This window comes from Thermobia domestica, chromosome 8, assembly GCF_964235325.1.
Source record: "Thermobia domestica chromosome 8, izTheDome1.hap1.1, whole genome shotgun sequence".
Classification (NCBI taxonomy): Eukaryota; Metazoa; Arthropoda; class Insecta; order Zygentoma; family Lepismatidae; genus Thermobia; species Thermobia domestica.
The window spans coordinates 55,713,973-55,738,125 of NC_137461.1; the positions used below are offsets into that span (position 1 = coordinate 55,713,973).

Below are 24,153 nucleotides of genomic sequence, written 5' to 3' on the forward strand. Positions count from 1 at the left end.
TAGAGCACATACTGGTTCCTAAGTAAAGTCTTGACCCGACTACAGTAGGTCCCATAGTTTTGGAGCTATGGACCTTTAGAATTCCTTTTTTTTTATGTTTTCGGCAGCCTATAACACATAAACGATAGGGTTTTCGTCCTATGTTTATTGGAACTTTTTTTGTTTGTTTTACTCTCAGGAATCACTCTTCTGCTTTTGTACATCGAATTTAGCGCCATACTGAATATATATATAGCGCTCTTCATGCTGGTCTAGTGGTTAGCGCGTACGCCTGTAGTGTGCATAGTCTCCATACGCGGTGGGAGAGTACACAAAATATAATTTCATAATCACTCCCTTTCATAATTATTCATTTCCTAAGAACAAATCCTGGGACGTCAAATGAACAAAATATAATTTTCATTTCATTTCAAAAATTTAAGGGAGATTTTGCAGTCAGAATGGATGGCAACCAAAATGTGCGGTTAAATAGTGGGTGAAAGTTAATAGACTAAACATATATAAAGTACATTTCAATATAAAATTATGTATATGTAAATCTATAACTAGCAATATCAGTATATTATACCTGAAAAGGATATAGTCATAATATTACTTGTTTTAGTGACCAACCCCCCGAATTTTTAAAAAGTTGTTAAAGTAAAACCTAAAGTTACGTTTTCAGTCCCCACATTACCAAACACTGAGGGCCTCCGGACCTCCCGAAAATTTTAAAGTCAAAAGAAACCGTAAAGTTGCGTTTTAGTTTCCCCATTGCCGAAAACTTTCCGGGGCAGGTCTCCCGGACCCATCCCGAAGTAAAATCCTGTCTACGCCACTGTGCATATAGTAAATAGTAAATATCTATAGTACTATAGAATTTCATACTAATGTATTAAATATAACAGTGTATCACCGAGCCAATCTAACAAGTTTTGACGTGAATTGAACACTTTTTGAAAGCATAGGTGATGTAACGGACCACTTTGCCCCACCCTGCGGGCGTTCATGCATACAATAATAATTATACTTTAAGACGTGTTTTAAAAATTTAGCAAAAGCTACCAACAATTCTTATATTGTGGAAAATATAAGAAACGAAATGAAATATTTAAGTTTTATGTCCCACGCATATGCCGGCGATGCTAAAGGGGACTGTGATGATGAGAAATGAATGAAATGATGAAATGAAGAAAGTGAGAGAAAACAGGAGAACCCCGAGGAAAGCACGCACATAGCGTTTGTCCACGACAAAGTTCACTTGGCGCGAGCTGGGATTGAAAGGAAAACATAAAAGAATGACATCTTCTACTCCAATTGATTTTTTTTTACGAAGCATCCTCTCTCAAAAGAAAAATTGGGACACGCGGATATACGTAGGAACAAACCAAGGTTCGAACTAGCAGAGAAGAGAAAACGCAAAATTACGTTGGCTACAAAATCCGAATGAAATTACTACACAAAATTTCGTAGACATCAGGCGGGAAACTTTCAAAACTTTTAGAACAAAGAAACGCGATTTTTTCAAAGCTAAAATTTAGGAACTTGAAGATAATAGTATAATTAAAAACATTCTGGACATGTATGAAGGGATCAACGAATTTAAGAAAGGCTATCAAACTCGTGCTTATATATTAAAGAAATCTGACGGAACAGTTCTCACTGATACTGTGGAGGCTTAGGTGGGCAGGTCATGTAGCTAGAATGGAAGAAAGTAGAAACGCTTTCAAAGTCTTGACTGGTAGACCCATAGGAAAACGACCATTAGGAAGACCTAGGCGCAGATGGGAGGATAATATTAAGGTGGATCTTGCAGAGATAGGAATACAAAGTAGAAACTGGATCCAATTAGCTAAGGATAGAAGTCAGTGGAGAGCTTTTGTGAACGCGGCACTGAACCTCCGGGTTCCATAGGCCATAGAGTTAGTTAGTTAGTTAGTTAATGACTCTATATAGCACTGAGCATTATGGCTTCCGCTGAAAGTGTAGAAGACTGCGTGACACGAAAATGTGTCGCGACACATTGATTGAGAACCACTGCCTTAGTGTATAATCGTGGAACAAAATTTAAAAAAAATACTAACCTACATATTGAAACCAATAAGAGGAAAATTACTTCTATAATAAGAAAAAACTAGATGAAAAAAAAAACAGAAAAAGTAGTTTTGAAGGGTAATTTTACATTATTATGTAGGAGAAGTAAGATTTCTCCCTGCAGTGTGTTTGAATTTAACCATTTTTTTTCCTCCTATACAAGTTACTCAATTCTTACGTAAAACATAGAGTTTCATTTTAATATATTCTGTCATAATCCATGTTGGCTATTACAGTACTACACAAATTATAATTTCCTTGCATGAATTCCGAAATTCACTGAAATGCCGCGACTGGCATTAAATAGACAGCTATTTAAATGCGTATATTTAGAATACTACAGTTAATGATTTATGACTACCTTTATTGAATAACAAAATAAATTTCAATTTTCTGTTACGCAAGAAATGACAGATCAAAGGTCAGCTTACGTACTAAGCTAACATAAAAATTTTGTGTAACTGAATAAAATAATATTGTTATTTTGTTAATAAGTCAATATTAACCAAGGCACCTACGGTAATTTGTAACTTATTTATTGACAAAATAATTTCTTTCACACTTTGCTTCGTTTCCGGTATGCCTCAAACAAGAATTGCCTAGATTGAAAGGTAATATGCAGAGAAGGAAACAGATGACGTGAAATATGAGGAGCTATTTTACAATCATTTATCAAACTTGTGACAAAACATGAAAGCAATGGTTTTTTTTTTCATAAACTTTAATTTCCGTCTCCAATATTGTATCGTTTTCTATATAAGAAGATCTTTGAACACATATTTTATGACCAACTGGCTATCTGCTTAAAGTCATCAGATATAGACAGAAACAACAAATTCAACATGCTTCGTTTATCCAGCATTTTACTCATTTGTGGGCTAGTTTCGCCTTTCGTAAGTACATACTAAGAGATAAATATGAAATTTTAAAACAAGTCCAAGAAATTTTAGAGTTTACACAAGGAACTTATTATCTATTTCGTATTATGTTGAGAATAAATGTGTGATAATAAAATCTGAATGAATTCGCTGAGTTGTGGTAGAATAAATTTAAAAGTCAATCTGGGCCTTTATTAGGATCACGCTAGTAGGACTTATAAGATAGTAATGTTATTAGGATCACGCTACTAAGACTTATAAGATAGTAATGTTATTAGAATCACGCTAGTAAGATTTATAAGATAGTAATGTTATTAGAATCACGCTAGTAAGACTTATAAGATAGTAATGTTATTAGAATCACGCTAGTAGAACTTATAAGATTGTAATGTTATTAGGATCAAGCTAGTAAGACTTATAAAATTGTAATGTTATTAGAATCATGTTAGTAGAACTTATAAGATTGTAATGTTATTACGATCACTTCAGTGCAATTTATAAGAATGTAAGTTTAGTGGACCTTATAATATTGTAGTTATTAGGATCACGCTAGTTGGCCGTGTGAGATTATAATGTTATTAGGATTACGTTTGTAGGCCAAGTTATAAGATTGTAATGTTATTAGAATCACGTAGAAGGCTTTACAAGATTGTAATGTTATTACGGTCACACTAGTGAAACATACAAGAATGTAATGTTATTAGGATCATTCTAGTGAGACTTATAATATTATAATGTTATTAGGATCACGCTAGTGCGAGTTATAATATCAGTACGTACCTCCGTCTGTCCGTTACTCCACACTGTAACTCTTTGAATGAAAGCGAATTTTTGACAATATACAACTAGAGCGATTGTCTAGGTCGAATTCGTTAATGAAGTCAATGCATTATCATCTTCATGGGTAACATCTGAGGTAACATCTGACATTAATGGTGGCTATTTATATCTCATATGTAGAAATATATGCTAAGCTTAGATTTTTTTAATGTTAAAACGTAAGATACAGTATTTTTGAGTTTAAAACTTTTTGTGGTTACAAGTGTTTTAGAGGTTAAAAGTTTTTTTTTCTTAAATCTCATAAAATATTGATGAGGTTAAAATCTCACATACTTGGGGTATGAGAGGGCATGTGTATATCAAGCCTATATAAGATATTGTTGATTGGCAGCCATTTAACGTCCAATAGAGGATTTTTTGTTAAACTGCAAGAAAAATTGGCGAGATTGTTTATTATGTAGGTTATTTGCTTGTTTAAATTTCATCTGAACATTTAAGAGTCTGTAAATATCATGAACGTTATAAGGCCTTTGATAGATGTTAATAAATTCATTGCAATATTCATGATTAGGTTGTATTACTGACCGCTTCAATTAACAACATAAATTTAAATTTTGCATAATCTTTTTTACCACTCTTACCAGAGTTTATTTCTCTTTTATTTCTTACTATTGACTGTCCCCAGCTGTCATTAAATCATTTCTTTCAAAAGTTCAATATTACAAGGGCATCATATATCGTACATCCTCAGGTGAATTCATGCTACCTTTCATATGCAGTAAGTTCATATTAGCTATGTTAGCTAACCAGAAGTTAAAGTAATAGAGATATAGATAGATAGATAGAGAGAGAGAGAGAGAGAGACCCACGCATTAAATTACTGTGCTAAGTACTGGAATGACTTTGAAATAAATGTATGGAGTATATTGCTTCGTTTTGGCAGCAGAGTCCAAGACAACTATCCCTATCTGGATATTAAAAATTGTACTTGATTATAACTAAAAAATCTAACAATGACAGGATTACAAAATTCGGTCTACTACTGTTCCAAAATATTTTTAACATAACGCAAAAGTAACTATTGCTCTAAGTTAATAAATGTAAAACTTGCATCATCAGAATATTGCAGACTTATTCTATACTTCACCTATAGAGAGTGAGTCTTCCGTCATTGGCTTTGGCCAATTGGGATTACTCTTTAGACCATTCCATGGACCATGCCTTGAGCTATCTCTCTCTTGGCAGGGGTTCGGTTTCTATTGGAAACTCGGGAAAATACTTCGTTTTTCCTGCTTTCCTGCCAGATTTGTTTTCTTTGTATGTGTGTGTACAACAGGGGCATGACCCATCTGGTCTAGGTGACCCCTAACAGTGCTGTCTAGTACTGCCGTGCTAGTACCTTTTTCTGGGCTTATCCTTGGTGCGATATTTTGAGAAGACACGCATGCGTATTTCCGTAATTGACACTGATATGCTATAATCGCACCTCACACACCTTTTTGTTATATTTGTCGTGGATAAACATGTACCATGCTGGCCGATACAATTGTCAGGGTTGCCAAGTTTGTTTATATCAAACTAGATTTAGTTTATTTGGATTTCTGATTGATGGTTGAAAACTCAAAAATAATCCTTTACGATTTGAAGTTAAGGATATTTGATTATTTGTAAACCAAAATCTGGAGAACAACAATGAATGTATTTCTTTTTTATCATTAATCGTAAGCAGTGTAGTTAATTGAAATGCTGACGTATTTTGAAGGTAATATTTATTTTGAACATGTAAAATATTTACTCATATGCTTAATTAGTGGTTAACTAGTGTTTTTAATAGTATAATTTCACAGAAAGCTTACTGATTCCTGACATGCAGACTGTTGTACCTATATTCATGACTTTTATACATGAATAGACCTTAGCCTAACTTACCTATTAGCACATTTTCCGCCGGAGTGAAGGAGTAAATAGGATGGCATGTAAAATTAATCGAAAACGACACATATAAGTGTCCAATTCATAGTTTTTAGGGTCGCTGAGATGAACAGTGATACTTTCGATGTCCTTTAAGTCTAAATTCATCTCGCACCAGCATAGATTGGATGGATGTGGGAGGGAAACTGTTCTATAAAACTCTAACCAAAAACGACCAATATTAGTGACCAATCCATTGTTTTCGGGATTGTCGAGATGGATAGTAACATCTCGATTCCGTTTAAAGTCAAAACTCATTCCTCATGTGTAATACTATAAGTACGAAGTAGGCTAACACATTAGAATATGTCCCCTTCCACCGCTATTATCTTCATAAAACTTAGGATAATGGTAGACCACTTATCTACATTACTCAAGTTAGTACGTATATGAAATAATTTCATATGCAGTCTTTTGGTTCCAACTTACAGAACATCAAATTTAGAGTTTAGAACTTACGTTATTCGCCAAATGTGTCGCTAAACGTTCTCTCTTAGACGAATTTATCCGATCTTAAGCAAAACTTAGCATTGTTGTAGATATTGATCTGTTTAGTTCCCACGTGAAAAATTTTTTTGTGCACGACTTTGGCTCCTGAGTTAGGGACTATCAAAATCTAGGTTTGGACTGAATGAAATTTTAGATTAAAAAAAAACTCTGCTTGCTATTTAAAACAAAAATTCATGGAACAACGGGAACAACCTGTTAAACATTAAAATGTGGAATAACAAAGTAAATAACAAGATGATTGATAAGCTGTATTGTAAATGCATGTGTACTTATAATAAAGATTTGTTACAATAATTGAGAGACTACTTATTTTCCGTAATACAGAGACTTATTAGTTACTAATTCTTGAAGGAAGGTTAATAATAAAAGAACTAATATTTCATATAGTGGACAGATCATGGATGGACATGTTGCATGCTTTTTCTTTCTCTCTAAGAAATAAAGCTGACATGAAATTTTTAATCCTTTTAAAATTTTTCTTCATTCTTTTCTAGGTAAATTCAAGATATTTACACAGGCAGTCTATGGCTTACGGTAAGACACAAACACGTATTTATTGCAGAAAACATTTATACTCTAATTATAATAAATGTTGATCCAAGTAATATAAATATACGGTAATCATATGTTAATCAGATGTTAGAAGACATGTTGTTAATAGTAACACAACACAAATATGACTCCTACTAAGATATGATATTGAAAATAGTCCTAAAGACTAGGCGAGTTTTCTGCTAAAACATTGCAGATTAGGATATACATCCTAATCTCTACTTTTCCTCCCTTCTTCTCCCACTAGGGAGCAATTATGTCATTTGTTTTTTTCCCGTTAACTACAACAATGCGACCAATCGTATTCAACTCATTCTCCTGAAAAGTGAGTAATTATGAACTTCCTTTTCCTACTAAAGTAATGATTTATTCTGCTGAAAGTATTATCTGTATAGTTTTAATTGTGTTATTGACGATTAACTTTGTGTTATTATAATACCATATTTAATGATGATATTGTAAAATTACATTATTTTATCCTACTAAATATGACTCTCCCTCAATTTACTATAAATGACTTGTCAAGTTGTGCTTCAATGACAGGTCAAAACATGATCCACGTCTTCTAATATATTTCAGAAAGTTTGCAAGTAAGTATACTTCTAAGACAAGTAAACTTTACGAGTATTTTGAACTTCGTACCAAAAATGTATCATCCTTTATAAAGTTGAATCATGCAGAATTCAACTCAGCTATGCAGAATCTTATCTGGAAGTTTATTTTATTTATTTGTTTAATTTCAGAAAGTTTCAGATATATTCACATCTGTGTAGCAGTATTAGATACAGGCAAATAATTTAATTATTAGAACGCATAGAAGTATGCAAATTATGTAACCAATAATGCAATTTTCTTCCCCATCCAGGGAAAGCGTAAGTTCGAGATCCCCATTATCATTCTTTCCGATTTTGAAAATTAACAATATTTTCATTTCCATTAAAAGTGTTAACATTTATTCAAATCGAATTGCAAAAAGTTGTGCTGTTGTGAGCTAGAATGTTCTGTGTTTAAGTGTTAAAAAGAGTTCATTTTAGCTCTGTATTTTCATCAAGGAAATTCCATCATATTGATGTTAACCTAGTTGCGAAAACTGTAATAACTTTACCAACATTTGGTCCAATGTAGCTCGCTCGTTCTAGTGCCCGAGAAATTGTTAACAATATTCTGAATAGTGTCTTTCACAAACTTTTGGTTAATTTTCCGAGTTAAATTCTTATATTGTTAAAATCTAAATCAAATATTTCTTTTATGGTAACTATAGTTCATTACATTAATTTAACATAGAAAGTGTAAATTAATGATGATTTTCAATTTTTCTCACGCAAAAAAGCAATCGGCTGTATGTATAATACCGATTTTCATAATATACTGGACACGTTTATTTTTGAATAATAGTAATGCTAAAATATCAATAATACCGTTTTAGAATATTCCAAAACTTTATGATTTGAATTTTGTTATTGAATATTCGAATAAAATTGTGATTGACATAATGAGAGGAAAAATATTCAAACAATTTTTGAATATTTTAAAATTAGGAATAAGTACTAATGAGCTCATATAAACATAGCAGCAAAACATTGATTATAACCGAGTAAGACATAAGTAATAAGCCCACTCACAAAATGTATCAATGAGATTTAAAACTAAGTAATGAAATGAACATTTTAGAAATATCAACAAACAAATATTCCGTGAACTGAAAAATACAAACACTGTACTATTCTAACCATTTTATCTTGATGTTGCAATTATTTGTTTTTATGATGTCCATGAATTGCATTCTTATCATTACCTCTTCCTTTGCTTTCCACTATACTTTAAATGCATTCAATTTTATCTTAAACAATATTCTAAACAGATTCTTCTCCACATCTACATTTCGAAAGCCTCTAGGTGCTTTTCAGTTCTATGTTTTCTCAGCTTAAAATAGGGGGCGCGGTGGATCAGTGGTAGAGCGTTCACCTCCGGTGCTTCGGGTGCCTGGTTCGATCCTAGCTCGCGTCGTGTGGACTTTGTGGTGGACAGACACCGTGCTTGTGGATTTTTTCGGGGTTCTCCCGTTTCCTCCCACTTTCTTCATTCCACCATTTCACTCATCTCTCATCATCACCGTCTCCTTTAGCCTAACCGGCATAACCGTGGGACGTTAAACTCGAAGATTTCATTTCATTTCATTTTTAGCTTAAAGTACAATGTTTTTGGATCAAAAGATCCAATATATTTCAATCAAAAAGTTTCTTGTATGCATTATATCTCGAGATCTATATATAGTATAGCCAAACCCAAACCATCATTTTAACTCAGTATGATGTGCTTATTCCGTAGAAAATACCAAAACTCGATTTAGGGTCCGTTCAAAATTTTTGTGGCCCCTCATGCAAGATCCAATATATTTCAATCCAAACTTCTACGCCTTATATCTGAAGAACTACCAAACCCAAACTATCATTTAACCCAGTATGATGTGCTTATTTCGTAGAAAGTACAAAATTTCGATTTAGGAACCCTACAATAATGTTGTGGCCCCTGATCTAAAGACTAATTACGAAAAGAATATTGGCCAAGATCGCAATTTTTTATGCATTTTTTTTGGGGGGGATCATTCCTAAAATTCTTGTTATTTAATTTTATTGTCACACTAATCTGAATGTAATCACGAAGTAGTATCTATATTTAAGCTTATTTTAGGAAAATGTCTATATATAGTATATTTTGATAGGCTGTAAAAAAAATCACTTCTGCTAGATCAGAAATAAATTAAGAATTGACACAAAATAGAGCTCAAGAAGCATTTTTAGCTCCCAATTTCAATACTTCATATGGCCGATGTATACCTATGTTTCGCATAAAGTCATTTATTTACATACATTATTCTTTTTAAGCAGAAGAACGCATCGTGTAAGGTCCAAAATATTTATTAATGCTATAAGAGTAAGTATAGAACTATTGTTTGTCTTTGAGTTGATTGATTTAATAATGTTGTTTTAGGTCTATACGCAATATTAGATAGGAAAGGCATATCAACTACAGTGTAAACCGAACTAATCCGAACTAATTGGGACCGAACCCTGTTCGGATTAGCCGGAATAACAGTAAAATCGCGGTTTGAAGCGGGTGAACGGGTCTATTGTGTTGTAATACATAGCCGCTAGTATTTTAAAACATGTTTTCTGACTACATTATATGTACTGTACTGGAAAAATTTTTTAAATGTTGGAAAAACTTGATGCCTTTATTTTCCCACGTACGGTAGTTATGAATCTTTCCGTTAGGGGATTTTACTACATTACTGCATTTCACTCATACTAAAGCTATAAGTTTCAATATTGTACAGTAGGTACTGTATTCTATTTCAAACTTTGTGTAATTGTCGTAATGTAGCTGAAGACCTAAATACTGTACACGTAAAAAAGGAAAAAAAACTGTATTTAACGAAAGTTTACTTTATTTTCTACGGAAACATGCACCCATTTTTATCCATTTAGTTATTAATTTCCTAAAAGTGTGTATTTTCGCTACAGAAAACTAAAAAAGAAAAAAGAAAATAAAATTTTCCTTTGGGACTTGTTTGGATTAAACGTGTTCGGATTACCGGAACTCTACTGTATTTACATACACTCCATACAACGCCAACTTGAATCCGTTGGAGATGGTGGATGTACAGAGCAGCATAGAGGTTTACCTTACACAAAAAAAAGGCACTTGTTTACCATGCACATCTCAAAGAGAGCTTTATTGGAGGACCACACAATAGGTTACGGGTGTATTTATGTTTGAAGTTTAATCTTTTTTTTTCTACACAATACCTAGAAGAGATGGGTCTTACAACTTAATATATGATTTAACTTAGGGGCGTCATTTGGGGAGGTCGCACGTGTCCCTTCTCCGAATTCGAAATTTATATAAATTTTACTAAATAGGATAATTATATAACAATGAAAAACGTGAACATTTACTTACAACCGAAGGTCGTGCTCACCTATCTCTAAGCAAAATCTCAAATGACGCTGGTGATCTAAGTCTTAGATCGATCAGCGAAAGATGGGAATTAACCATTTAACACGAGAAATCGCTCCTGAGATGGTTACATAAGGAGTATCGATTTGAAAAATATAGATGCACAATTTCAATATGATGCCTGTTTAATAGGATTCATTAGCAAGTACAAAATATCTGAACAGTTATGAAGCTTTTCCAATTACTTCGGTATGTTCACATAGGACTTTACATATAATGATCGTAAAAATGCATAAATGTATTGTAATACAATATACTATCGATAATTGTATTGATTTTAAACATTTTTCTTTTCTTTTTGTAGATAATTCTGGAGATGTATTCTTGTCGAGAGTAAGTAAAATATTCCACAAACTCAAGTTTGTACTTTTATTTATATCGAACAACTTTAGTTTATATGTGTAATGTGTGTTAACGTTTAGAAACTTGATTTTCTTCTCTTTTTAAAATATAAAGGTAACCAACAAAGTTCTCTCGCTTTTTTTACCCCACCTCCGAACATCGATATGTCACCTAAGACGTACCTGGAAGACCAAAAATAGTCCCCATTAGCATCGACGACCTTCTGCCAACGTTCTGGAAGGCCATGGATTCCATCGCGGTAGAACTTGATGGGCTGTGAAGCGAAGAAGGTATAAAGTGCATTTTGCACCTCTACTAGAGATTTGAACTGGCGTCCTCTAAGGTGATCGTCCAAGGAATGGAACAGGTGATAATCGGACGGTGTAATGTCCGGGGAGTATGACGGATGCAATAATGTTTCCCATCCAAGAAGTAGAATGGTGTCCTGGGTCATCCTAGCCACGTGAGACTTAGTGTTGTCCTATAACAAGAGGACCCCTTTGCGATTCAGAAGTGCTGGCTCCAGAGTCTGAATTTTTCTTAAACACGATTCAACTGCTGACAGTACACAGATGCACTGATGCTCTAATCAGTTAGTAGCAGTTCCTGATGCACGATATACTGCGAGCATTCCACCAAACACACAGAAGGATCTTGTTCTAGTGCGTTGCTGATTTCGGCTGTTTTAGAACCGGTTCATGAGGTGCTAACCAATTATGACGACGACGTTCAGCTTCGTACAGGACCAACTTCTCACCACATATCAACACCTTGTTCAGAAATGGTTCCTTCCTCAGACAAGACAGCAAAGAAACACGGATGTCTGCTCGCATTGCCTTCAGGCCCGGAGTCAAATCATGTGGGACTCATCGTCCCAATTTGCAATGATTATATATACAGTACAGTTAATGATATATAGCTCACAATTATGATTAACTCTTAAACATTAATTTTTGTTCAACTATAATGTTATCAAAAAGATGATACATATAACAATATATAAATCATATCGAGCTGAATAAAATGACTTAGTTAGGAGTAAATTATCATACGTAGTTTTCTAGAAAGTCAAGAGAACTAGTTTTCATGCTGTTAAAAAGTATATGTTGTTTGTTGCTAATCTGCTTTATTCTCCTGCTAAAATAGATTGTACTGTATATGAAGATTATACAAAGCTACTATGGTTGATTCATTCGTTTCCAGAAAAGCTATATTTTCAAAAATATTACACGTACGGAAAATAACCGCAAACTCACCAAGTGTTTTGCCTTATTTACAAGGTGGTTCTTTTCTGTACTCTGCAAGCGCATTGCACTGCTGTAACAGACGAACATCTCGCATATTCTTGCACACAAAAACTCTTCTTGTTTTTCCTTCATTTTGGTAGGTATTAAACTCGTGCTGCCATCTGATGAGACCTTAAATACATGCAAACTTGGTTGTGTTTATGGTTATTTTCATATATCTCTCATTTTTGTACGAGTAATACTTTTGAAAATATACCCTTTTGAAAACGAATGAATCATTTATAGTAGCTCCTGTATAGCCCTACTGTTAAGAAATAGATTGAACTTATTATTGTTTGATTTCTCCAAACAGTGACACCACATAATCCTAACAGTGACGCACGTGGTCTTAATGGTGATGTCATAATCCTAACAGACAACATATTGCTTGTAATTCAATAGTAATCATCTGTAATCTTTGTGAAATACTTATAAAAATTTGTAATGTAGTTTTAGGATGGTCTTTCTTAAGTCTAAACGAAAATTTTAATGTTATAAGAACATTGGTATCAACCCTTTACAATAAAATCTACTGTTTGAACATTTTTATAACTTTGTTAGGTGCTGTATGTGCAAATTTAATAATGTGTTCTTAATATTTCGTAAATTAGATAATATTTTCCTAAACAAATTTTAGGAACTGTATACGCTTGTCCACTCTTATAATCTATGTTTTTTTCATTAATCTAATATGGACCTTTACATACTATAATATTTTGCCTAATTTCGTGAAAATGTAGTCACTGCAATCTTATACCACGGTGCAATGTCAATACACATCTATGTTCCAGAACACATTTCGTTAAATTGCCAATTTGGATAAAGCTTGGTATATGTTTGCTTTGAGGCGTTTCACCTACGCCTATTCCTTATATTTGAAAAATAAGGATAAAGAGAGAAATTAACACCAATTTATAGAAATTTGAATGTATCCATAGCGTGATAGGACAATCATTAATCTTAAGAACTTTTGCTTTACCCTTCGTACCGAGTCGCTAACGCGCATGGTCGAGGGTTCGATTGTCAGCTAAATAACTGGCCAGAGTAAAGTAGTAGTATCCCGTTTTAAGCAGTATATCTCGTCTCACGTTATAGTCTCGATAGGGAAATCGGGCGTTAAAATCAAATCAACCAACAATAAGTTCAGTAAAACTTATCCGATATTGATGAAACATGGTGCGCATTTGTTTGAGATATGATCATATAACTTGAAGTTGAAATTGCTCAAGTATAAACCAGTTGAGAGTGTTCGAAGAGCATTGCCAGAACGAACTTAAAAAGAATTATTTTTTTAACACCGATACCAGTTATTATTCAATAATTATTGCGCCATTAGTTATTGACTCAATAATTATTGAATCAATAACTAATGACGCAATTATTGAGTCCATAGCTCATGACACATAATTATTGAATCAATAGCTGGTATTAAACAGAGTGTCAAGTTACCCAAGAGGATAAGATAGAATGACTTTGCTAGGAAGTCGGGTAGAGTGGCGACAGGGATTTACCAGGAGTCAAGCTCGGAGCTCTGAGTCCTAAGATGTTGCGGACTCCATCTAGATAGTACAATCTTGAGGGATCTAAGAGCAGGGAGAATGTCCAATTATGTCAGTTGTCCCTAGGCGATTCTGTACTCCCACCATGTGCATGTCATCCAAGAGTAACCCCTTGGGCACAAGGTGCCAATAGAGCCAAAAACAGCTGTTTATAAAGGACCCAGAAAGGTTTGCCTTCGAAACAAATCCAAGCGACCGGTGGAAAAACCTAACGGGCACAAAAGTTCCACCATACTCTTAAGGTTAAAGGTTGGGCATGCGTGGTAACCAAAAAATTTCCTGAGAGGAAACCAAATAGTTGTTACCATTCTGAAAAGAAAGTTTGTTGGTCTGCACACGGCCCAAGGGCAAAAGTTAAGTTGAGAAAAGTTCATCTTCATGCAACCAAAGACGTTGGGAATATCTGAAGAACGGTAGCCAGTTGGCCAGAAGCCACCGGTTACTATTTGGTATCAAAATGTTCACCATCCTCTTAGGTATTGATCAACCCAATATGATTTCTCTATGACTTACGTTTCCCGAGATATAGCTCCTTAAATCTCACGAAATCGGAACTTTTTTGGCCAATATCTCGGGAACAGTAAGAGTGACGCGAAAAATTCCATTACTTTCTCAGATAGGTTTTTATGCTCTATCGAAAGGCGGGCTCAAAATTGAATCATCAAAAATAACACACACACACACACACAGACAGACATAAAAGATTCAGTAACGAACTTTTTAAGTTCGTTGAAAAGCATAATAACGTAAACTGTTTGCCACCCCTTAGCAAACAAACTTCTTTCGTTCCTATAGGTAATGTATAACTGCGGAAATTATAAAGTCTCTAAGATTGACTAATTGATTCGAGTCTTAACATTTATTTTCAGTATCAAACCTTATGAAACTTAATCTACTGCTTCAAGTAAATTTGATTGATAGATTGATTGATTAATGTTTAATGAGAACGTCAGCAATCAAAGTGGATTTTTATTCGATTCAAGTATCTTCATCGGGTGCAGAAAGTAAACACGATAGCCATTTAGCCATGAGGGGACATCTCAAGATAAAGTATATGCCAAATCTCCGTTTAATTTAGGCGTTTTTAATAAACGCACAAGTTTCATATTATCATTCATAGACAAAAGTACTAATTTTTATTTTTATATTTAACACTATTGCAGGTCATCCGGAATCTTCCCTTCTCTAACGGTGGAGCTGGAACTGGGAGTGGGTTCGGAATGGATTTGAATGTAGGAGGCGGAACCAATGCCAGAGCAGGAGCCGGAACAGGTGCAGGCGAAAGTGGGAACGCCGGCGCTGGATTTGGTGTACAGAGAAATTTTGGATTTAACATGGGATTCGGTGCTAATGCCGGAGCTTCAGCGGACGCCGGTGCGTCCGGAGGTAACAGGCAGAATGGCCAACAACGAAGCGGTCAAAATGGTGGTGGATTTCCAGTACCTAATGGATCTCAAAATGGTAGATCGTCTCAGAATGGACCTGGATTTCCTCAAAATGGTGGGCCACCTCAGAATGGACCTGGATTTTCTCAAAATGGTGGATCACCTCAGAATGGACCTGGATTTTCTCAAAATGGTGGATCATCTCAGAATGGACCTGGATTTTCTCAAAATGGAGCTCCTCCACAAGGAGGATCCAATAACAGGTAGGGTTAACAATAACCTCAGTAACTTGTTTAATCGATAAGAGAAATCATACTTTTTTTCGTATTCTTTACAATAAAGTATGAGTCCTGCACATTTACAGCCAATATACCCTTTGCAATTTCTATAACATTTATTTTAATAAGAATTATGAAAATGAAATACTGTTAGAAGCTAATATATGAAGCGAATATCAACAAAATTAATATCACAGAGTTATTAGTTTAACATATATTGTTGGATACATCAGAGGTCACAATATCTATATAACTTTAATCATGTTAAGGATAGAGTGATTAAACAACCAATATCTTAAGGCTTAAAAAATGGTTTCTTTGTGTAGAAAGCTAATCTAATACAACAAATATTAACTATAACATTAAAAATATTGTGTTTCTTGTGTCTGTATATTTTTTAAGAAAATCGAATGTTATGCTAATTTTTATTGCACTTAACAAATCTCAAGATTCAATAATTAGAAAATGCCTACCACTAAATATTACTAATATTAGAAATTGAATTTATACATATAATCATATTTTACTTATTTTTCAGGCTACCGCTTTAAGAGCCTACTATTCTATCATAGATGTTACGTGTCTGACTATTACCAACAAAATGTAAGCTACTCTATGCCTGTAATTTTCATTCTACAACTTTGAACTTGTATCATCTACCTGTTTGAAGAGAAATAAATAAGTTTATGAATAATAGCAATAGTGTGTGTAAATATTTAAGTAAACATTACCTGTTTACAACATCTAAATAAACAATATGCTCGCATCTAAATAAATACAATATGCTCGCTCTGTATCCCATAAAATATTCCACCAGTGTTGATTTACTTAAAGGACAAAATATTCAATCAAGGACAAATTAAATGGAATTAAATTTCCAGTTTTACATCTCATGATTTTGCTCTTTAGGATAAAGGAACTGGATAATTAATGAAAGTAAATAATTATTAAAAATGGTAGAATAAGGACGTGGAGATGAAACGGAAAAAACAAGAGAAAATCCATGGACACCATGTTATCTATCACAAACTTAGGAATGCTATACACTATAGGATAGATAATAGGAAATCTCTTACGATTTTTCCTAGAGTCAAAATCTCAACGTGTATGGCATCAGATCGCATCTCATTTTCTATGTTCTGAACGATCCTATGAGATATCTCGTGTTTACAACACGATCTATTTCGGACTGAAAATCAGTGAGACTTCGATTTAAGCGACATCAGGTGAGAAAAGTTGAAAACAAAAAAGTCACGTATGTGGGTAAAAGAGCAAAAATACTCGCCAAAAGCAAGCGTGGTGCATGAATCGATGAAGTATATTTTGCTAATTTATCTTCTGATCTTTATGTTTTTTAGAGGTGTTCAATATAACAATATAGCGTCTGGTATCAATATCAGTAGGATGTGCAGTGTAGTTACGTGTGTGGCAAAAAAGAGCAGAATTTCCTACGAGATATGTAGTAACATTCTTCCTCAGATAGATCCTAAGATACAGTATTTCCTAGGACATCTCTTAGTGTATAGCAGGTCTTACATGACCTGGGACAGAATCGTACGCAAGTGGGATTTGAAATTGCACCTCGCGTTAAGCAAGATATTATGCATAAAGGAACATTTGCCATATTCACTTGGGTACTTGAACCACTAGCGGATCCAGAAGGATCGTTTGGGAGGGGCGGTACGCTTTGTCGAAGATGAGCGTAGCTTCAAGGTGACCAGTATTTAATTTGCAAGAATGGGACTCATATGAATCCGGGGCTGGAAGGGGTTGGGGAAAAAATTCCCAGATTCCACTTTGGGACCCGAAATTGTATTTCTTTTCTTTCTCTTTTTTTTTTTTTTTTTTTTAATGGGAGTATTTTTTCTGTAGATTTAAATTAAATACGTACTTCCGTTTCGGAGACGTGACGGTGTCATGATTCACTTCACACACAGTCACCGCAACATATGAGATGCACTGTCTGGCACAGTACTTGCACAAAAGAAAATACTGTATTGACGATATTCATTTTAACGAAAGAGTGTACAATTTTCTCTAATCATTTATATTTTGAGTAACTTGCGGGACAGCAGTTAGAAAAATTAATACAAAATTAATCTATCTCTATATGCTTGCAACAACAGTAAAATTACCTAGGTATATTATACTAGCCTTCGTCTAGGTGGGGCTCGCCCCAGATCCCCAATCTGGTCGACATAGGCCGTAGATGTTCCTACGTGGTACTGTGGCACAATATTTCGCGTTCTTCCTTCTGCCTTTCATATAGAATTGGATTGAGCTAAGAATGTGTCACGAAATTCAAACACCTCGTAAGGCATTTTAATGAACCAGCCCTACCTTTTTTCCTTCTCTTCTACGTTAAGTGGAAAAAAAAACGTTCAAATAAATGTTGAATTATTTTAAATGAAAAATCAAACTACCAACTTTAATGTTTCTAACCGCAAGGGATCCCGAGATATGGCATCTTATTATTATTAATAATAATAATAATAATAATAATAATAATAATAATAATAATAATAATAATAATAATAATAATAATAATAATAATAATAATAATAATAATTAATAATAATAATCCCACCTTTTTTCTTCCCTTCTAGGTAAAATATAAAAAATGCTGCTATACGTATTGAATTATTTTAAGTGGAAAGTCCATATACGAAATTTCATGTTTGTAACCTTCAAAGATTCTTAGATATTGATATCTTATTATAATATTTGCAATCGCCGCCACTTTTTCTTTCCCTCTCTTTTTTCTCCGTTTTACTATAATATAAAAAAAAAAGTTGAAACGCGTGTCAAATTATTTTAAATAAGAAATCCAAATGCCAAATTTCAAGTCTCTAGTCGTAACGGATTCGAAGAGATGCCCATCTTATTAAAGTAATTTCCACCCCATTCTCCCTTCCTTTCTTCGAATTTCAAAAAAAAAAAAAAATCATTCCTTAGTAATACCCTACGTAACAAATCTTATATACTGTCTTAATTTCAAGTTTCTAGCTTAAGTTGTTTGGCCTGTACGAAGTTAATCACTCAGGATTTCGTCCTTTATGTATGAATTACAATAACAAACTTCGTGTTATTTCTCAAGAAAATATGAAATGCCATTTGAAGTCATAATAAATCCCTGGTCCCTTCCTAATGTTTCGTGTTGAACCCCAAAAGTCACGGCTCTCTTTGTTGATCTAGTAGCTAGCGAACGTACCTTTGATCTTTGATGCAAGGGGTTCTGTGGTTTGATTCCCGGTGAGTGAGCATCGAACGCACTACAGTGGTTCAGATCCAACTTTAAACTCTAGTCCTCGTTCTGTAAAGCATCGCTTTTGGCAAACGACGTAAATACATATTAATCAATCAACCAACTGAAAAGTCTCAGTTTCAGAGAGCTTTCCGGTAAGGAGTGCTGAAGATTTTATATTTCTCTTTATTCAAGGTAAAGGTACTTGAAGTTTCAGGACCCGAATTCCATTCCCATATCCTTTTTCTAGGACACAATTTTAAAATATACGTTTTAGTTCAAAGAGTGAGCCGTCTTACCCTCCTTCTTACAGCTGTTCGTCCAACGAATGAATTATATTCTCGCTTCTTTGGGGCTTATGGTGACCGCCCCAAGGAACTAGGGAGAAACGTATTCACAATTCAAATATGTCTCTATTAAGTACTATTAAGTACCACACATTTTGATTAGACTCTGCTACGATTGTCACACATATTGGATCGGTCGGGAAAAAGACCATGTTAGTATTTCCCAATGATAAATGCTGAAAGTTCAAAAAAACCCTTTGGAGGGGGCAGTCGCCCCCTCCGCCCTCCCCGTGGATCCGCCAGTGACTTGAACACCACCTTGACGAAATTCTGCATACGCTAGTGATTTAAGTTCAAACCATGAATCTTTCGCACCAGAAGTGAGCACTTAATCAATGAGCCACTCTGCTCTCCAAAATACATTAATTTAGTCACTGTAATTAGACAACTGAGAAATTTTATTTCATCACTCAATTTACCAAACTTCTTTGTCCATCAAGAAGTTGTCCTGGTTGACCACCTGGGAATGAAAATGGATTTTGAGCACCAAATGGGTCTGAGTTTTATCAAAATGGGTTTTCGCAAGTTGCTGAATTGATTAGCGTTGATCTGAATTTTCACAGGTCTCCTTTACACGAAGGGCTCGATAATTGTCAGAACATTCAGGATATGTAACAACATTAGTAATTTAATGGATAATTGATAAGGAAGACTTTTTTGTAATCTTCACAATAATACTTCTAGCAGAAAACGGAGTGCGTTATAAAATTCAGGGAACGCGTCTTGTAAATCAGGGCCTGCCAATATTATTAATCTCCTCGCTAACTGGTAATTCTACGGCTTTTCAAGCCAACTACAGGTTCATACCTACAGAAATTAAAATGTGTAATGGTTCCTCTGGTTTCAATTAACACAATCTACTCAGTACTGTTACTACGTACCTTCCTTAGATATTGTCTCAAATTAATTAGCTACTCTTCATTTTCCTCCTTAGCCAACCAGAAGACGCTACAGGTTCTCTAACAATTTCCATGCGAGCTACAGTTCCTCCCATTTCAAAATCTCAATCTTTTTTTTTTTCACGCAACGTAATCAATTATATGGATATATTGTGAAATTCTACATTGATTAGAGTTCCTTCGTGGCTACGCAGATAGTGTAGGCGCCTTTGATGTGGGAGACCCGTGTTTCATTCCCGATATGGGACTCGTGTGGTTCGAGTCCTACGTTAAGTTGTAGATCTACGACTCACATAGCCTCGCTGCTGAACGGATGGCTAAACTCAAATCCACTCAACTATAAGTTGATTGAACTTCATTTTTCATTGCCTCCATCTAGTTTTCCTCTTCCGAATATTTAACTCATGTGATTTACTGGCCTCATCATCCTGTTTCCTGAGCCAATTTAGCATCCAACTTTCATAGCATATGCTATGTGGAATTATGCTTCTGTAGATTTTTAGTTAAATTGTTTTACTCCTACAGTGATGACAATTAAAAATCTCTTACATTTTCTACCGTTAATCTGTTTAATTTGATTCAACGAAAGTTTCTTGCTTGGTTATTAAAATAAGTATTTACTTACCACATTATTGACTAGCAAATGCCCCACCCTGTAAAAGTAAACAATATTTTGCACTCTCTCCTTTCAGTATCGAGAATTATAGATCTGCACGGGCCGGAATTTTTAGCCCGGGCCCGGCCCGGTCCGGTCCAGATTTAATTTTAAATGTGAGACCCGACCCGAGTTCGTAATATGTCTTAGCATTTAGGCCCGAGCCGGACCCCAGGTCGTGTGATAGTCAAATGAGCCCGAAATAAGCCCGAATTACAGAAACTTAATAATTAGGCCTAACGCAAAATTGTATTTTTATTTACAGCAATTACAGATTTAATTTTACAGTTGTGCTTCAAAAGTTCTCCAGAAAGAACAATCCGAGAAATATCGTTGTACAGTATATTTACAAAGTTAGGCCCAAAGAGGCCCGAGAAATATGGTTATATATTTGAAATTTTACGGCCCAAGCCCGAAGTGATATATACTTTGTAGGCCCGAGTCCATCCCGCGGGCTCAACCCGAGCTCGTCCAGACCTCTACCGTGAATATACACTTACATGAAAAAGTAACTCACAGACTGTGACGTTTTTTTTAAAATAATAATAATAATAATAATAATAATAATAATAATAATAATAATAATAATAATAATAATAATAATAATAATAATAATAGTGATAGGTGACAAAAGAGGAGTATAGCATGCAGATAAAAACTATATGAAAATGCACATTTCTCTTTCATGAATGTTGAATTGTCAAGGACAGGAAATATCAAAAAAGTGGGTTTCTTTTTACTATTAAACAAGGAAGGGGAACAGGGACGGCATTAAGGGTGGGCGGAGGTGGGCAACCGCCCACCCATCCGCCCACCCCAACAGAAGTAGAATAATGAAGGTGACATCTTGTACTTCAAAAGCAATAGATATTACTTTCGATTGTAATGTAATAGGCTCTAGGATTCTGTTTAACTCTGTAATGAACAATGATTTTAAGACAAATACTTGTAGTAATATAAGGATGCCAAAAGTCGTGATTAATGAATTAAAGTTTAACACACACACTCAATTGAAATGCCGGTGTTTATATGTGCTGCGCTGTGTTCTGGATTCGATTCCCAGTGGGAACATATGATCTGGATCCCACTCTAGGTCCCGTTCTTAGGACGTTATCATCGTTTCATGGAAGGCTATGGCAAGCCATCATGGGTTCACTTTGCCCGGGGACCTTCGGACAGGACACTGCATCATCATAATGATCTTCCACTAATCGGTCATCGTGTCCTTTGTATATTACTGAGGTGTCGTCAGTGATACTACACTGAAATGATGGCTTCTAATGTACTGTCTTCTTATGATATTCAATATATAGTAGCCTATTATTTATGGCATTAAATATCTTCTGAACCACTAACGAAATATTTTTACCCGTTTATCTTAGGTTGCAGCTTGTGTGGCTATGAAGAAAACGTTTAGGGCAGTTATTCAAACACTTGCTGAGATAAGTAATGAAAATTGCAGTCCCTCTTCTGAAGCAAGACGTCTATTGAATGAAGTGAATTTTCAGTTTGTGTTCCAACTCAACTTGTTCACATTTTTTTCTTGGAAAATTGAAAATATTGTCAGATTGTCTACAAAATAAGTAGAGCACGTTGGCTAATGCTGTTTTAGTTACGAAGGGTGCAGTGGATTATTTTACTGATATTCGAAACAGTCGAGGAGTTCGAAAAAATTTGGAATGAGTCTTTGAGTCTTGCTGAAAATAACGGTATATCTCTAACAGGTCCAATGTCCTGAACACGATCACTGCCCCATCATTTACGTCAGTATATTATGACTGAGCGAATGTCAGTTGAGGAAGACGATATTCAATCCTAAGAAGACTACAGACTTTGGATATTTCTTCCTGTACTTGACAGAATACTTGCAGAAATGAATAGGCATTTTACAGAAAATACAGGTATCCTATGTGGGATAAGCAGTCTTCACCCTAAAAGTGAACACATCCTCTCATTTGAGAAAATTGGATCACTTGCACGTCATTATGGATGTGATCTCGATAGTGTAAAGGTGGAAATGAGACTTCTCCCGAAAGTTTTGAAACGTTATGAGGAGGAAAAGAAATGCAAAATTCCTCCGTTCCTCAGTTTACTAAAGTGATGGATCGTTTCAAAATTGCTTTTCATGAAATTCACAAATTAACCGTAATTGCTGTCACCATTAATGTATCTAGTTCACCATGTGAGCGTTCTTTCTCGTGACTTAGACGGGGTAAACCATGTCTAAGAAATAGAATGGCAAACGGTCGCCTAAGCGATCTTTGTTTCCTTTCAGTCGAAAGAAAATTTGTAATGAATATTGCTGTAGAAGATGTGGTAAACGCATTCGATGCTGGACATAAAAATCGACGCAGTGCACTTCATTAAAGTGCAGGTATAAAAGTTTATTGTAAGCTTGTTCGTACCATGTGATCAGCCCTTGATAGTTTAAAATACATTGTTGTTTCTGTGGATCATAAAGAAGTTTTGTTAATTGCTATTTACTTCTTTATCCAATATATATGTTTTTTGCTAACTTGAGTTTCAGTTTCAAAGATTTCTGTGTAAGGTATGATCAAACAATCATGCTGTCGAATTTCCCTATTCTTTTAGTAACATAGGTCTTTGCTGTTGTATATAGAGATCATGTCAAAAAATCTAACGTGCACAAATTAAGAATATATGAGAGAAAATATATATGTATGTATTGTCTTTTGCTTTCTTGTAATAAATCCTTCAAAGATAATAGTGTTTGCAATAGCCTATTTTATCCTTGTTTTACTTTACCTACTTATTGTGTATTTTATGTTATTAACGAAAGGTAGAGTATTATCTGTTAGTCTGTGTTGTTTGAACCTTCTTTTATTTCTATGCATTCATGTGCATTCTTGGAGAAAGATTAGGTAAAGCTGTCTTGAACTTCATCGATTACATAGTACACACCGTTATTATTGTTTAAACAAACTGGTAGTGTGTCTGCCACGCGGAATTAGGTAGGTCGAGCATATAGCCACGGACTCCCGCAGCACATCCTAAGTCCTGCATTTCTTCAGTCCCACCAGGCGAATGCCGGAATTGTACCTTCTATAAGGCCAAGACAGCTGTTTTCCACATCCTTGTTCCTCCCCTATTTCGGTCTGAGCCTTAGCAAACTAAAGAGTATAAAAATTGAAATTTAATTATTGTCAAAAAAAATGTCTACATTGTCCAGTTCTCATTTTCATTGTTCACCCACCCAGCAACTAGGTCCCCTCTTTCCGCCCACCCCATCAAGCGTTTCTGGCGTCGTCCCTGAAGGGGAATGGAAGAAACAAATGTTAGGTTTGTGTACGCGAAGTCATCGATACATTACTAGGACCTACGATGGCTGCAAAATTATGGACTATCTTGCCTGT

General features: G+C 34.8%; 1 protein-coding gene across 1 annotated transcript; it reads left to right on the top strand.

The window, feature by feature from the left end:
- Positions 1 to 2,872: 2,872 nt before the first annotated feature.
- Positions 2,873 to 16,185, top strand: LOC145692138 (uncharacterized). Its single transcript, XM_081767437.1, has 5 exons — positions 2,873 to 2,966; positions 6,707 to 6,746; positions 11,089 to 11,117; positions 15,135 to 15,619; positions 16,173 to 16,185. Exons 1-5 carry the CDS (start codon positions 2,916 to 2,918, stop codon positions 16,183 to 16,185), a joined length of 618 nt encoding a protein of 205 aa, XP_081623563.1. The 5' UTR covers positions 2,873 to 2,915.
- The last annotated feature ends 7,968 nt before the right edge of the window (positions 16,186 to 24,153 follow it).